This window comes from Pseudophryne corroboree, chromosome 8 (assembly GCF_028390025.1).
Source record: "Pseudophryne corroboree isolate aPseCor3 chromosome 8, aPseCor3.hap2, whole genome shotgun sequence".
In the NCBI taxonomy this organism is placed as follows: Eukaryota; Metazoa; Chordata; class Amphibia; order Anura; family Myobatrachidae; genus Pseudophryne; species Pseudophryne corroboree.
In genome coordinates this window covers 114,255,906-114,271,361 of record NC_086451.1, presented here as the reverse complement: position 1 = coordinate 114,271,361, position 15,456 = coordinate 114,255,906, and the positions used below count along the sequence as shown (strand labels likewise).

General features: G+C 44.8%; 2 protein-coding genes across 3 annotated transcripts in view; both read left to right on the top strand.

Moving 5' to 3' along the window:
- Positions 1 to 2,920: 2,920 nt before the first annotated feature.
- LOC134949788 (protein kinase C delta type-like) lies at positions 2,921 to 4,414 on the top strand. Its single transcript, XM_063938518.1, has one exon. The coding sequence runs from the start codon at positions 2,921 to 2,923 to the stop codon at positions 4,412 to 4,414; it is 1,494 nt and encodes a 497-aa protein (XP_063794588.1).
- Positions 4,415 to 9,854: 5,440 nt separating this feature from the next.
- The window catches only part of POMT1 (protein O-mannosyltransferase 1), a 191,574-nt gene continuing 185,972 nt past the window's right edge, over positions 9,855 to 15,456 (top strand). Inside the window, exon 1 of one of the 2 annotated variants that reach the window (XM_063936870.1) lies at positions 9,855 to 9,947. The gene's annotated coding sequence lies outside the window, so the exon portion shown is untranslated. The remainder of the gene's footprint in view (positions 9,948 to 15,456) is intronic. The other variant, XM_063936871.1, reaches the window with a different exon arrangement.

Genomic DNA, 15,456 nt, shown 5'->3' with positions numbered 1-15,456 from the left:
CCGTTTTTGGGTGGTAACTGACTGTTTACTGGGAGTGTCCGGAAAAACGCAGGCGTTCCCAAGCATTTTCAGGGAGAGAGTCTGACGTCATCTCCGGTCCCGAACAGCCTATTCTCATCGCACTGTAGAAGTAAGTCCTGGGCTGCACAGAAACTGCACACAATGGATTTTTGCAACTCGGCGTACACATGCGATCGCACACTATCATGGCGAATTTACACTCCCCCTGGAGGCGGAGATTACCTGAACTCAGGACAGCAAAGTTTGCAGACCAGCGAATCACCCCCATTATTCAAAGGAAGAGAAGTGTTAGAACACAAGGGCATGCGCTTAAACTGGAGTGAGGTAGGTTCAGGGGAAATTTCAGGAAAAATGACTTCACAGAAAGGGTAGTAGTGGACAGCTGAAATAGCCTCCCATCAGAGGTGGCAGAGACTAAAGGCCCATATTCACGGGCCGATGTGGGAGAGATGTGTGCTGAGCGAAACGCTCAGCACACATCTCTCCCACCGCTCAGCAGAGCGCGATGTGCGCTGAGCGTACGGGGAGGCCGCTCATTTCACCCAGCGGGTGAAATGAGTGACCTGCTAGATTGGCCTGCATGCAGGCCAATCTAGCGATAGCGATGCGCGGGCCTGCGCATCGCTATCGTTGTAGGGGCTACACACGGAGCGATCATGCTTAAAATCTAAGCAATCTAGTGAGATTGCGTAGATTTTAAGAAGCGATCACTCCGTGAGTACCCCCCTTAATACAGTAGAGCACAGGTTCTCAAACTCGGTCCTCAGGACCCCACACGGTGCATGTTTTGCAGGTCTCCTCACAGAATCACAAGTGACATAATTAGCTCCACCTGTGGACCTTTTAAAATGTGTCAGTGAGTAATTAATACACCTGTGCACCTGCTGGGTTACCTGCAAAACATGCACTGTGTGGGGTCCTGAGGACCGAGTTTGAGAACCACTGCAGTAGAGCAATTTAAACATGCTTAGGATAGACATAAGGGAGGTACACACGGAGAGATCCGTGCTTAAAATCTAAGTAATCTGACTAGATTGCTTAGAAATTAAGCACGGATCTCTCATGTGTATGCCCCCCAGCGCATCGCTATCACCGGTGCTAGATTGAGCCTGCATGCAGGCTCAATCTAGCAGGTCGCTCACTTCGGTGCTGTGTGAAATGAGCTGCCCCCTCACTCAGCACACCGCACTGAGTGCTGAGCGGGGGGAGAGATGTGTGCTGAGCGGTCTGTAATATATTGCTCAGCACACATCTCTAGTGTGTTCCCACCTGTACTGTAAGGATATCCTTATAAAGAACACAAGGGCAGATGTATTAAGCTTGGAGAAGTGATAAAGCAGTGATAAGTGCAAGGTTATAATGCACCGTCCAATCAGCTCCTGTCTTTTTTCAAATCTGTACTGATTGGCTGGTGCGTTATCACCTTGCACTTATCACTGCTTTATCAATTCTTTATCCCTTCTCCAGGCTTAAAACATTTGGGCCTAAGGATCTAATAGGGTTTGCGATAACAAAAAGGGACAGTCTATGTTTATATACTGAATCAATTGTTTCCTGCATCACATGCGCAAATTTAGGAGATGCGGATGCACAGTACAAAAAAAGTGATGGGCTTTTTACCATCTGACCTGCCAAATGCCAAGTGATTGTAAAACTATTGATGGTCAATGGCCAATCCTAATGTGCCACTCAGATTGTGTTATAACAATGAGGGTGGTTGAGGAGCATCTTTTGCCTACTCCAGCTGTCCCCGCCCTCTGATGACATAATGGTAAAATCATGTAACTGGAGAGAAATTCCAACAGATGAGAGAGAACTGGCTGACTGTAATACAATTCATGCTTTTCTGCTTCTAGAAATCTATAATAAATAATTCTATTCCTACCAACTGCTCCTAACATTTATGGTAAGGAGTAAATTTACATTAGAAAATAAAATGCGGGCATGAACAATGGCAATGCACAAAGGATGGTACAGAAATATTAAACCAAACCTCATCTGTGCCACCCGTATTCACAATCAACATTTCTCTACGTTGCTGTTATGCCCGGTGCAGCTATACACAATAGGCCTATAAAATTACCTGACGCAGAGCCCACAAGAGTGCTGTAACCCTCAGAACCAATCATATTCCAGCTGATATATTTGATGCACCATTTAGATTCTTGATTACAGTTTGGTATTATACACGTAACACATGACCATGTGATGTAACCTGAAGTGAATGCGTTTCTACTGGAAATCTTCCTGTATATGAAATAAGGGGAAGATTCAATTAGTTGCAGATGTTTATCCCTGACCTAATTAATTGTGCCACTACCTCCTCACAGTACAGTGCCTTTCAGCTAGGAAGTCACCGCTGAGGGGATGGTTAAACCCTCATCAAATCTGTGATCAAAAAATATATGTATTATATATATATATATATATATATATATATATATTTATTTATTTATTATGTACAGTATATGCAATCAGTAGCGGATTTTCCACAAGAACCAAAGCAGCTGCTTAATGCCCTGTGTATTTGACAGAATTGATAAGATATGTATAGTATATGCAGTATGGGACACAAAATAAATGTTCATTTAATTGAAGCAAAAATATGAGGGACTAGTTTGTATAACATATTAATGAGCCATTTATTTATCAGTAGTTTTAGTTATTTGACTCGTGTATGATAAATGGTGCTACAGCCAGTCAGCTCCCAACTGTCTTTTTTTTTTTTTTTTTTTTCAAACACATGACAGTTAGAAGCTGATTGGCTGGAGCACCAAACAGAGCTCATCTATAACATCACTGGTGTTTATGACATATCCAAGTACATGCAGAACATTTGTTCATTCCTATTGTGGATGTTGGACTTTGAGCATACGGTGACGTAGCTTGGAGAACAAAAATGAAAAAGCGTAGCAATGATGACAGATCATCTACGAGCATCAAAGAGCTACTTCCTGGAGGAGACAGGAGTAGTTATAGCCTTGAAAAAAAAAGAATAAGGCAAAGTCATGATGGACATGAAGGAAGCAAAAAGAAGAGGATAGATGTATGTAGTGATGGACAGAAAGGTACGGTAAAGAGGAGCAGAGATGTATCTACCGATGGACAGAGAGAAAGCGTAAAGAAGAGAAGGAATGTATGTAGTGATGGGCAGAGAGCAAGCATAAAGAGGAGAAGAGATGTATGTATTGATGGACATTATCTTTGTGCGGTAACAAAAAAGTGTTGCAGAAGCACAGAGGATGATATAGAAGCCAGATGTCTTCCAAAGGTGAAAAACAATGCAGAGAAACACAGCGAGGGCAGTGCATACACTGAGAGACCCGAAAGACCTATACTAGGGAAAAGAAGGCTAGAGACTGATACTAATCAGGAGGAAGACAGAAAAAGAGCAAAGCCTGAGACTGAAGCAGCCAAAACCCTGGAAAGGCCTCTTGCACTTATTGCATCCCAGTACCGGTTCCACCAAGTGCTTGGCGAAGGTGCATTCGGGAGCGTGATGCTGGCATCCACACCATGCAGTGAAATACCAGTAGCTGTAAAAGTTATTCTTAAGAAAAATACAGATAGCCTGCTAAGAGAAAAACACATACTTCAGGTAGTATCAGGGAAACCGTACCTCTGTAACTGTTATGCCACTTTTCAGAACAGCAAGTATGCTTTTATAGTGATGGAATACCTAAGTGGCGGGACTCTAGAACAACAACTAACTAGTATGGGCTCCCTGGACAAAACCACTGCAATAATATCTACTGCTGAAATTGTTTGTGGGATTGAATTTTTACATAAACTGGGAATAATCCACAGAGACCTTAAACTGGAAAATATCATAATTGACAGAAAAGGACACATCAGGATTTGTGATTTTGGACTGGCAGTAGAAAATGTTTTTGGGGTAAAAACAATTTTTGGAGTTGCAGGAACGCTGCTCTACAGGCCACCCGAAATAGTGAATCATGAACCATATGGCTCTTCAGCAGACTGGTGGGCTTTTGGAGTAATACTTTTCAGATTACTAACAGGAAAGTTTCCATTCAATGGTGATTCAATTAAAAGAATAAAAAGATTGATATTGAGAAATGAACCCATATATCCAAAAGAGCTGAGCATTGAGGCACTAGATATCTTGCCTAAACTACTCAAAAAGGAACGACACAGTCGCCTTGGATTGTACGGAAACATACGCCAGCACCCATTTTATGCCAGCATTTCCTGGGATAAAGTAGAAAACCAGACAATCACTCCACCATTCCAGCCACAGGCAATGCAGCAATACACCTATGTAGACCTGCCCGCTGCCGATTCTTTTCTGGAGCCCCAAGGATATAAAATCTCTCCAGAAGATGCCAATCACATCCATGGCTTCTCATTTGCATGCCCAGAGTGGTCCTAACCATACAGTTCCATCCTCTGCTATGAGTGCCATCACTGAAAGACTCATACCGGACCATTCAAGGTTCTTATTACTGTTTATTCTCTGCTTTTCTTTCTTGTACATGTTTTATATTTTTGCTTGGTGACAAATTTTATCTGCCCCATTGCCAGGTCAAGCTTTCATATACTTTGCTATAACTTTATTTAATTTCGGCTCTTCTGGGATAAGTTTCATTTAAACAGTTTTGTTTTATTTTATTGTGAGCTATTTGTACTATGTGAAGGACCATTCAGGTTAACATGATATCGTCATATACAGATATGTCCTCATACATCTTTGCTGCAGTCATGTCAAACAGCCCCTCTTGAAATGCAAGGTAGTGTGAGAATCATCTAGCGTTAGGCGTCTTTTTTGCTGAAAATGTGTCTTAGTCACAACGAAATGAGACTAGTACCTGAGGAGACTGTGCTGATTAATTTGATATACTATATGTATATGTCAGTGTGTCTGATTCTCTGAATCTGTATACGAATTGCTACAATGAAGCATACACAACTATTTTCCCAAAACATGTTCTGTAATTCTGTTCTGTTCCATTTACAGACTTAAGTCACACACAATACACAAGAGTCAAATTAATCAGCGGTCTCCTCATATATCCTAGTTGCATTGTATAGCAAATAAGACGTTAGCAGAGTTGAATGGTACCTTGTGGCTCACTCACTCCAGGCATCTTGCGCTGCATGGTGTATTGGGGCTAGATGTATGAGGGCTAGAGGCGTAACACTAGGGTCTTCGTTGACCAGGGCAAGATGAAAAATGGCGCCCATCACCCCCCTTCCCCACACACACACTAATCCGAAACTATGCGCCTTGGGCACACTCTGAAAAATGGATGTGGTCCCATGCTGGAAGGAGCATGGCAATTGTAAATGAGGCTTTTCACCCATTTCTCCTCACTCTGAGAGCATTCCTTTACATTCCATATGCACCTTACCTATATGATGGTTTCTTACAATGGAGAACCTCTGAAGAAATGTATCCTCCCTGAGAAGGCAGCGTCTTCAGTCGGTCATCACTATATATGTATCATATCATATCATCTGGAAGATGCCTGCTTGTGAAAGAACAATAACAAGGTCATCATCATACAGTTGTTCAACCAGACTTGTATCCCCTGTGTCACTTCCTAACCCCTGCGTTATCTCTCAGCCACACCTTCATCTCCCCTTGCATCTCTCAGCCACACCATCTCCTCCTTGCATTGCCTCTCAGCCATACCAACATCTCCTCTCTGCAAGTCCTTTAAAGAGGAAAGCACAGTTTTGGACACCCCTGACATATTTCTCAAGTAACCCTCTCCATTTATGTAGCAAATAGGTCAGCCCCTTCCCCTCCTATTCAGTTCTCTTGATGAGGACTGGATGGACCAAGTTTTCCTGTGGTTGGAACTCAGAAAGTGATCCAGCTTCCGGTGTCAGGTAGCGGCGAGGTGAACCATGAAGACAGATACAGCCAGGCAGGGCCGGCGACAGGGGGGGTCAAAGGGGATACCTGTACTGGGCCCCAAGGATCGGAGGGGCCCCAAAGATATGCGCTTAGCGCCTAGCAGGGATGTGAGCCATCTTTTCCAAATAGGACAGAGAGGTGCGGGCACAGCCTGAGAGTGACAGGAGCCTCTCATTAACAGTGACTGTGCTGTACGAGTGTGTACCCGCTCTTCCGGGTCCAGCTCTGTGCACCAGCCTATTCTGGTGGTGTGTGAGGGCCGCATGGTTCCTGCTGTGTGGTGTTTGGGTCTGGATACTGGGGAGTGCAGCACAGGTGAGTCTCTCCTCTGGGTAAGAGTGGATTGGTGAGGGGATACTGGGCTTTGGGATGGGGTGGGGGATCTGGGAATGCAGCATGGAGTCATTGGGGAGAGACAGACTGTGGTTTGTGGGAGGAAGGAACGAGGAAGACACAGGCTGTGGTTTGTGTAAGGGAGGAAGGAGATATATATATGTATATATATATAAATATATATATATATATATATATACTGTATGTGTATATATATGCACATAACCTGAGGGGGCCCCCGGGATATCACTGTACAGGGCAGCAGCAAGTCTGTACGTGGCTGCGCTTATGCTGACATGTAGACTGTACAAATGTACAACTTTCATGTAACATTTCTCCCATTAACATACCTCCCAACATGACCCTCTCCAGGAGGGACAGAATGCTCTGCTCCTTGACTTCCCTCTTAATGTATGATTGCCATCACCTGTGCTGAAACACCTTTCTTATCCATCAACCTGTTCAAAACATCATAAATTAAGAGAAAAGTCCAAAAGCAGAGCATTTTGTCCCTCTTGGAGAGGGCCATGGGGGTCACTCAGACCTGATCGCATGTTGGTTTTTCGTGCAGCGCTGCGATCAGGTCAGAACTGTGCATGCATATGCACCGCAATGCGAACGCGCGTCGCGCGGGTACAAAGCGGATTGTTGCTGTGCGATGGGTTTTACGAAGAATCCATTCACACAGCCGATTGCAAGGAGCTTGACAGGAAGAAGGTGTTGTGGGTGGCAACTGACCGTTTTCTGGGAGTGTTTGGAAAAATGCAGATGTGTCCAAGCGTTTGCAGGGCGGGTGTCTGACGTCAATTCCGGGACCTGACAGGCTGAAGTGATCGCAGCGGCTGAGTAAATTCTGGGCAACTCAGAAATTGCACAAACATTTTTTGTACCGCCTGGCTGCACATGCGATCGCACACTTGCACAGCTAGAATACACTCCCCTGTAGGCGGTGACTAACTGATCGCAGCGCTGCCAATAATTGCTAGCGAGCGATCAGGTCTGAATTAGCCCCCATGTTAGGAGGTATCCTAGGAAAATATCTCATTAGCATACAGACATCTATCTGGGGGGCTCTGTACTATAAAACCGGCCAATCAATAAATTGCTCCCTATGGTAATGGAGGGAAGGGAAGGGGTTGAGCAATAGCAACAATTACAAAATGTCAATCTCCTGCTCAGCACCACTCTCACACAATACTAATTGGGGGATGGACCCCATTCCCTGATGGGAACTGTTTTCCTAGGTGGTATTGAAGCTCTAAAAAGTAAAAATACATGTTAAAACATAAGAGAGAAAGAAATGAGCATTGATGTAGGAGCTCTGCACTTACCCTGGCAGTGACTCTGTAGATTGTGAAGCCTTTCTGATGTTTCTTGGGGTCAGTCACTGTGTAGAAGCGGACCAAATCCCATCTACACCCCTAACTCGGAAACAGTGATGTCATTGTGTGATCCCAATGTGCCCAGATCACATTCTCTTCTGGGTATGTCTCTGCCTGCATGTGCCCATTAGGAATACACAGAGGAATGCCCTATACCCTCCCAGCCAGGCCAGCAGTGTAATGTGACAACACATTACAGCAGCAGCAGTCCAGTACTGTCACCCACCCCACATACACACTACAGCACTGTCACTACACACACACACACACACACACACACACACTACAGCACTATCACTACACACACACACACACACACTACAGCGCTGTCACTACACACATAGTATACACAGCACTGTACACAGCTCAGTCACCGATGACGCCACACACAGTATACACAGCTCAGTCACTGATGACACCAGACACACACACAGTATACACACCTCTGTACACAGCTCAGTCACTGATGACAACACGCACACACACGTTCAATCGCCCAACTCACATGCTTTCCTGTTACAGCGGCGACCATCTTGAGAGGGCTCACTGCATCATGGGATATGTGGTTTACATTTTTACTGCTTAAAGTCTGGGCAGTAAAAAAACCCAAAAAACTATTAATCCCATAATACCCTCTCTTTCTTCTCTGCCAGCTGTGTTACAGGGGGCGATCAGTGATGGGCGGGCAGTGTGGGTACGATGCCCTGGCCGGCGGTGCCCCCCTCTGCTGGGCCTACCACAGCACCCAGGACACGTGCCCTGCTTGCTCCGCCCTACTTATACCACTGATGAAGACGCATCTGTAAATCTAATGGGTCCATCACAAAACGGGAGGCCAAGTAGTATTATCACCTGGTCCTTCCAGTTGTGTATGTTCTACCTAAAATCCCACCCGCCACGATCGCCCCCTGTAACACACTCTTTTTTTTATCATGCTGCGACTACAGGCACGACGCCGTGACTTCTTAGAAAATACCTATTATACTAAAAAAAATTGTCTTTTTATTTAAAATGTTTAATGCCAGTGGCATGCCCAGCGCTAATGCTTAATGTCTCCATTTTGTGTGTGTGTTTCTCTGATGAGTGATTTTGCATTTTCCATTTTCATGTTTGGGACACGACTCTGTCATCGCTGGTCTGAGCAGCCGTAAATGGATAACATGTGTCATTCGCACTGTACCGGGAGAGAATGGGGGCTGCCCTGCAGTTGCCAGGGTGCTGGGCTCGCCCCCAAAGTGACGGGAACCAGGAGCATGACGCACATACATAACTCCAAAATGCCAAACTCCTGTGCATTGTAATGTCTGCAGGCATGCATTTACCTGTAAATCAGGTAACCCTATCTCGAACTTTTAAGAGTTTCCAGTGTCTGATTGCCTGAAGAACTTACCTGAAACTAGCGACAGGTCTGACTGCAGTAAATATATCTTTGAGCTGTTCCTCTGTAGCTTCATAGGGTATGTTCCCAAATGCAAATAGAGTAGATTATCAGGGTGGGGAGCTATGTGTCTGTTTTACTATATATATGTATATATATATATGTGTATATTATTGGTGCTTATAACACCTTGTTCCAGTAGCGTTTGGTTGCTCTGCACAGTAATAGGATGTCTCTCTATTCATTTTATCTTGGGGGATTAGCATACAATTACTGTCTATGTCTAGTACTCACTGGCCGATGTCAGAGAGATGTGTGCTGAGCGAACCGCTCAGCACACATCTCTCCCGGCGCTCAGCACAGCGCGATCTGTGCTGAGCGTGCGGGGGGAGACGGGGGGGCCGCTCACTTCACCCAGCGGGTGAAGTGAGCGACCCGCTAGATTGGCCTGCATGCAGGCCAATCTAGCAGCAGCGATAGCGATGCGCGGGGCTGCGCATCGCTATCGCTGAGGGGGCTACACACGGAGCGATCGTGCTTAAAATCTAAGCAATCTAGTCAGATTGCTTAGATTTTAAGCAGCGATCGCTCCGTGAGTACCCCCCTTTACAGCATGTTAGTGTATTTTTATGAGGAAAGTCTTTAGATTAGTATTTACACTTTATGTACTGGGGAGCTGCGGGTCTTCCTTTAATAATCTATATGTGCCCGGGTTGATATTCGTGGCAACTAAGCATTAAGTATGTGCAGATTCAGTCAGATTTACTGTATCTCCCCATTGATGGTTTCAGCGGTTCTGCATTTCCCTTCACTGTTTGTTTATGTCACATGATTATGTTTGTTTCCAGGCAACCGCTCGAGCGTCCGGGCGCACAGGAAGTGCGCAACGCAAGCTGCTGTCGTCCGAGGACCCGGCGCCCGCAGCGATGGCGTGGACACACATGGTGTGGTGAGTGTATTTAAATGTTGTTGTGTATGCACTTTGGTTATCCTGAAGACGATATTAAATTATCGAAACGTCGATTAGACCCAATTTGTGACCGCGGTGTCCTTTCTTTGATTGATTGAAGTCCTAAGAGTGCCACTCCTTGCCTGCTGTTTATATGGTCCATTGATCATTTGAGGAGGCACCTGGGCAGGTTCTATTTGTGTTCTTTAGAGTGCCGGTCCCTACACTGCTGTATATGTGTATATATATATATGTGTGTATATATATATATATATATATATATATATATATAGTTGCAAGAAAAACTATGTGAACCCTTTGGAATTTCCTGGATTTGTGCATAAATTGGTCATAAAATGTGTTCTGATCTTCATCTAAGTCGAAACAATAGTCAAACACAGTCTGCTGAAACTAATCCCACACAAACAATTATATGTTCTTATGTTTTTATTTGGTTTAATTTACAGTTAGAATTCTTTTCAAAATTGGTCTTTAACATACCTCCCAACTTCTTGAATTTTAGAAGAGGGATATATGCGCTCGCCAGAAGTGCACGTTTTAAATTGGGGGTGTGTGGCCTCATGGCTAGGGGGCATGGCATCAATGCAAGTGCCACAATCGCAAGCTACAGGGACATGCGCACAGCATCTTTTCACCGCTGACAGAGCAGCATATGAGAGGTCTCCCAACTGCACCCTCTGCGGGACACTGCGACCCGCGAGTGGGACAGTACGACAGTCTGTGAAAAACGGGACTGTCCCACCAAATGGTTTTAAGCATATGCAATGGAATAAAGTTCATTCTGTCTTCAGGAACTAATTTAAATGTTCCAATTAAAAAAAAAAGTGATCAATACTGTTCAACATAATAGTTTTATTGTGCAAATTGAAAATTAGTATCGTTTGTTAGGTCAGTCACTCTTTGTAAGGTTACAATTTCTAAGCTTTATTCTGCAGTCAGGATTGTTTATTGCAATACATTTTAAATCATAAGCTCTTATCACTGTTTCCCCCCCCCCCCCCAGTTATTGCTGCATAATTTACAGGATCGTGTTAATTTTTGGGCTTTATCCCCACATCAGAACCAAGTTAACACATAGCTTGTAAAGTACTGAAGAAAAACTACTATGGAGGAGTCCTGCACATACACCGTAATGTGGACTGCTTCCCTGAGAAACTCCGAGCATTCGCTAAAAAGGAGGCGGACGATGGAGGAGGAGGATTTGGAAGAAGTGGGCAGAGTCTGTAAAGATTAAAATCCAGAATCTGCTAGAGCAGGTCTATGGTATGCCATGGCAGACCAGTATTGTGCGGGTGGAGAAGGTGAAATCATATACACGTGGACCATGTAGTCTTGGACCTTGACTGACAACCTCTACAGGTGTCATGAATGGTGCCTTTTTTTCATCTTTTTTTTTTTTTTTTACTTACTTTCCACTCAATGCTATCGAACAGTAATAAAATAGCAATTTGATTTAACTATCCACTAAAGCTAAAATAGGTTTTGTTTGTATGTATGTATGTATGTATGTAAGAGCTGCGAATGACATTAACATATATATGGAGAGAGTACTTAATGGAATAGAAGGTTTTAAGACTCCAGTCAGTATACATTGAAATATGAACGATGTGTGGAATAGTTTGTCAGAAATCGTAAGATATATTTGAACTTTAACATATAGTAGTTCTCTTACTGTATATAAGACAGTGTATATTGTATTTGGTTTAATGGTCCTTTTTAAGTGTAAATGTATATGTGAATATTATGGACACTGCACAAACCATAACTAAACTATCACTTTGCATGTTATCACTGATGTACATTATATTGTTACACAGGAAACATAGGAGAAGTCACTACTATCACACAATGACAGTCCTGTATTTGTCCAAATGGTGGTAAATCAGGCTTGGTTTTAAGTAATAAATGGATATTGACAGTTTTCTTTGCTTCTATTTGGCAACATTTCTAGCCTGCTTGCTGTGTTCCTTGCTTATATAAGTTATATTTTTGGCTTTCCCATACCATTTAGTGCAGCCCTACATACCATCCCATTTTAAATGGAGATTACTAAAGGAGGGACTGGGCAGACCATAATGATGCTTTTATCAGGAGGCCCAAGGCAGTCATGCTCTGGGGTATTGTTGGGCTTGGGGAAACTAAGAAGCAGAATACAATTACAAAGCTGCACTTTACCCCGCAGTGATGACAAAAACGTATAAATAAAGCATAATCTGGATTGAATGCTCCATGAAGTATCTAACCACGGTAGCGTCTAGTTAGCCTTTGTGGAGAGGACCTTTCCCATAAGTCCCTGGGTCCATGTCACCAACTATTTGGAATAGTAACCTGCAAGCGAGACACTGTGAGCGAGACCCCAAGCCCGCAAGGGTACAATAGTGCAGAGATTAAACAAAATAACCTCAAACAGAGAATGGATAAAATATTAACGTGCTGTATGGGCGGAAGTTCTCATCTGCCCTCTCGTGATGTCACTTCCTGGTCCTGATCACAAAGGGAACATAGACACAACCATCTAACCATACCTGCAACTTTCTTAGCAACAGCAGGATGGGTAAACTGTTTTGAGTTAACAAATTATATATATAGAGTGGCACTGCTGATAAGATAGCCTTAGATAACAAATTATAATGACATTGGTACAATCGGTAAGTCTAATGAGGATCGTCTTTCATCCTATGCTGTCTCTTTAGGTCCAGTAAGTGTACAGTTGTGGTAGTCCAGCCCGGAAACATTATTTTTGTTGTCGGGACGTGTCCTGTTGCCACTTATTATATATACTGTGTATATATACACTGCTCAAAAAAATAAAGGGAACACTTAAACAACACAATGTAACTCCAAGTCAATCACACTTCTGTGAAATCAAACTGTCCACTTAGGAAGCAACACTGATTGACAATCAATTCCACATGCTGTTGTGCAAATGGAATAGACAACAGGTGGAAATTATAGGCAATTAGCAAGACACCCCCAATAAAGGAGTTGTTCTGCAGGTGGTGACCACAGACCACTTCTCGGCTCCTATGCTTTCTGGCTGATGTTTTGGTCACTTTTGAAAGCTGGCGGTGCTTTCACTCTAGTGGTAGCATGAGACGGAGTCTACAACCCACACAAGTGGCTCAGGTAGTGCAGCTCATCCAGGATGGCACATCAATGTGAGCTGTGGCAAGAAGGTTTGCTGTGTCTGTCAGCGTAGTGTCCAGAGCATGGAGGCGCTACCAGGAGACAGGCCAGTACATCAGGAGACGTGGAGGAGGCTGTAGGAGGGCAACAACGCAGCAGCAGGACCGCTACCTCCGCCTTTGTGCAAGGAGGAACAGGAAGAGCACTGCCAGAGCCCTGAAAAATTACCTCCAGCAAGCCACAACTGTGCATGTGTCTACTCAAACGATCAGAAACAGACTCCATGAGGGTGGTATGAGGGCCCGACGTCCACAGGTGGGGGTTGTGCTTACAGCCCAACACCGTGCAGGACGTTTGGCATTTGCCAGAGAACACCAAGATTGGCAAATTCACCACTGGCACCCTGTGCTCTTCACAGATGAAAGCAGGTTCTCACTGAGCACATGTGACAGACGTGACAGAGTCTGGAGACGCCAAGGAGAACGTTCTGCTGCCTGCAACATCCTCCAGCATGACCGGTTTGGCAGTGGGTCAGTAGTGGTGTGGGGTGGCATTTCTGTGGGGGGCTACATAGCTCTCCATGTGCTCGCCAGAGGTAGCCTGACTGCCATTATGTCACAACTGAGGGCCTGAGCTGACGGGAGGCAGCCTCAGTTGTAGGGGCTGAGATGTAACGGAACCTGGGAGGTTGTATCAGACCCCTAGACATGTAAGTAACATGTAGAATAACTGCCCGAAGGCGTGACCACGACAACCAGGATAAAAGTCAATGATGTTTATTATGACAAACTCCGTAACACAGCAGCAGTAAAAGGAAACATAAAAGTCAACAGAGGATAAATACAATTCCTGGGTACTACAGGGTGACAAGGGCCACAGGCACTGGTAGTGTGAGACAGTTCTTATAATCTTCTAGTTGGAAAGTCCTTACCAGGCCTGACTGTAGCAATGGAGAGAACCCAGGATCGTACCAGCTGATGTTCCAGGAAAGGCTGGGCTGCTGAAGGTAAAACGGCTGCTGTGGATACTGGCTGGAACCAGACTGTTGTTGGTACGGAGTGGATACTGGCTGGAACCAGTTAAATAATAAACGAACTTGAGAGCGATGAAATAATAATGAAGTTTGGAGTTTGAGAGCGGTGAAATAATAATTCCGGTGGAGAGTGGTAAACTGCAGAAAAGGACACCGGCCCTTTAAGAGAAGCTATACACTGCTGGAAGCTGGGCTGGAAGCAGGTGATTGTTTGAGAGCGGTGAAATAATAATACCGGTGGAGAGTGGTAAACTGCAGAAAGGACACCGGCCCTTTAAGAGAAGCTATACACTGCTGGAAGCTGGGCTGGAAGCAGGTGATTGTTTGAGAGCGGTGAAATAATAATACCGGTGGAGAGTGGTAAACTGCAGAAAGGACACCGGCCCTTTAAGAGAAGCTGTACACTGCTGGAAGCTGGGCTGGAAGCAGGTGATTGTTGTAGCTGGAAACAGGTGAGTCCAGAATGGATCGGAGAGTCAGGCTACACCGCAGATGGAATGCTGGTGCGGGTCTCTATAGCAGAAGTCTGGAGACAGGAGCTGGAACCTGGAAGACAACCACAGGAGAGAGACAAACTGGAACTAGGTTAGACAACCAAAGCACTGACGCCTTCCTTGGTCAGGCACAGCTTACTTATACCTGCAGCAAGGAAGGGGTTGGCTAGGCAATTATGCAAATCAACAATACAGACAGCAGATTGGTGGAAATGCTCAGATGACAAAATCCAAGATGGCTGCGCCCATGCAGACACTTGGAGGGAAGTTTGGTTTGTAATCCATGTGAGAATTGAAACAGTAATGGCGACGCCGGCCACAGGAGACAGGAGACGCCAGACTGACAAGCGCACATTTAACCACGCGGGCACAGCGGAGGCCGCGGCTGATGAAATCACCACTCTGACATTCTGCATGTGGAAACTCAGGAACAGCGGGATCCGGACCTGGAACGCTGAGCCAGCCTTAGGAGGCATCTGAAGGGTAAGTAATGGCGTCCAGATACCCGGATCGTGACAGCACCCCCCCTTTAGGAGTGGCCCCAGGACACTTCTTAGGCTTTAAAGGAAACTTTGCGTGGAAATTTCGGACCAAGGCAGGAGCATGGACGTCTGAGGCATTGGTCCAAGAGCGTTCTTCAGGACCATAGCCCTTCCAGTCAATGAGGTATTGTAACTGACCGTAACGGAAACGTGAGTCCAAAATCTTGGCCACCTCGTACTCGACTCCCCGTTGAGTCTGAACTTTGGGAGCTGGAGGAAGTGCGGAATGAAACCGATTCAGGATCAGCGGTTTCAACAAAGAAACATGAAATGTCCTGGGTATTTTCAAGAAG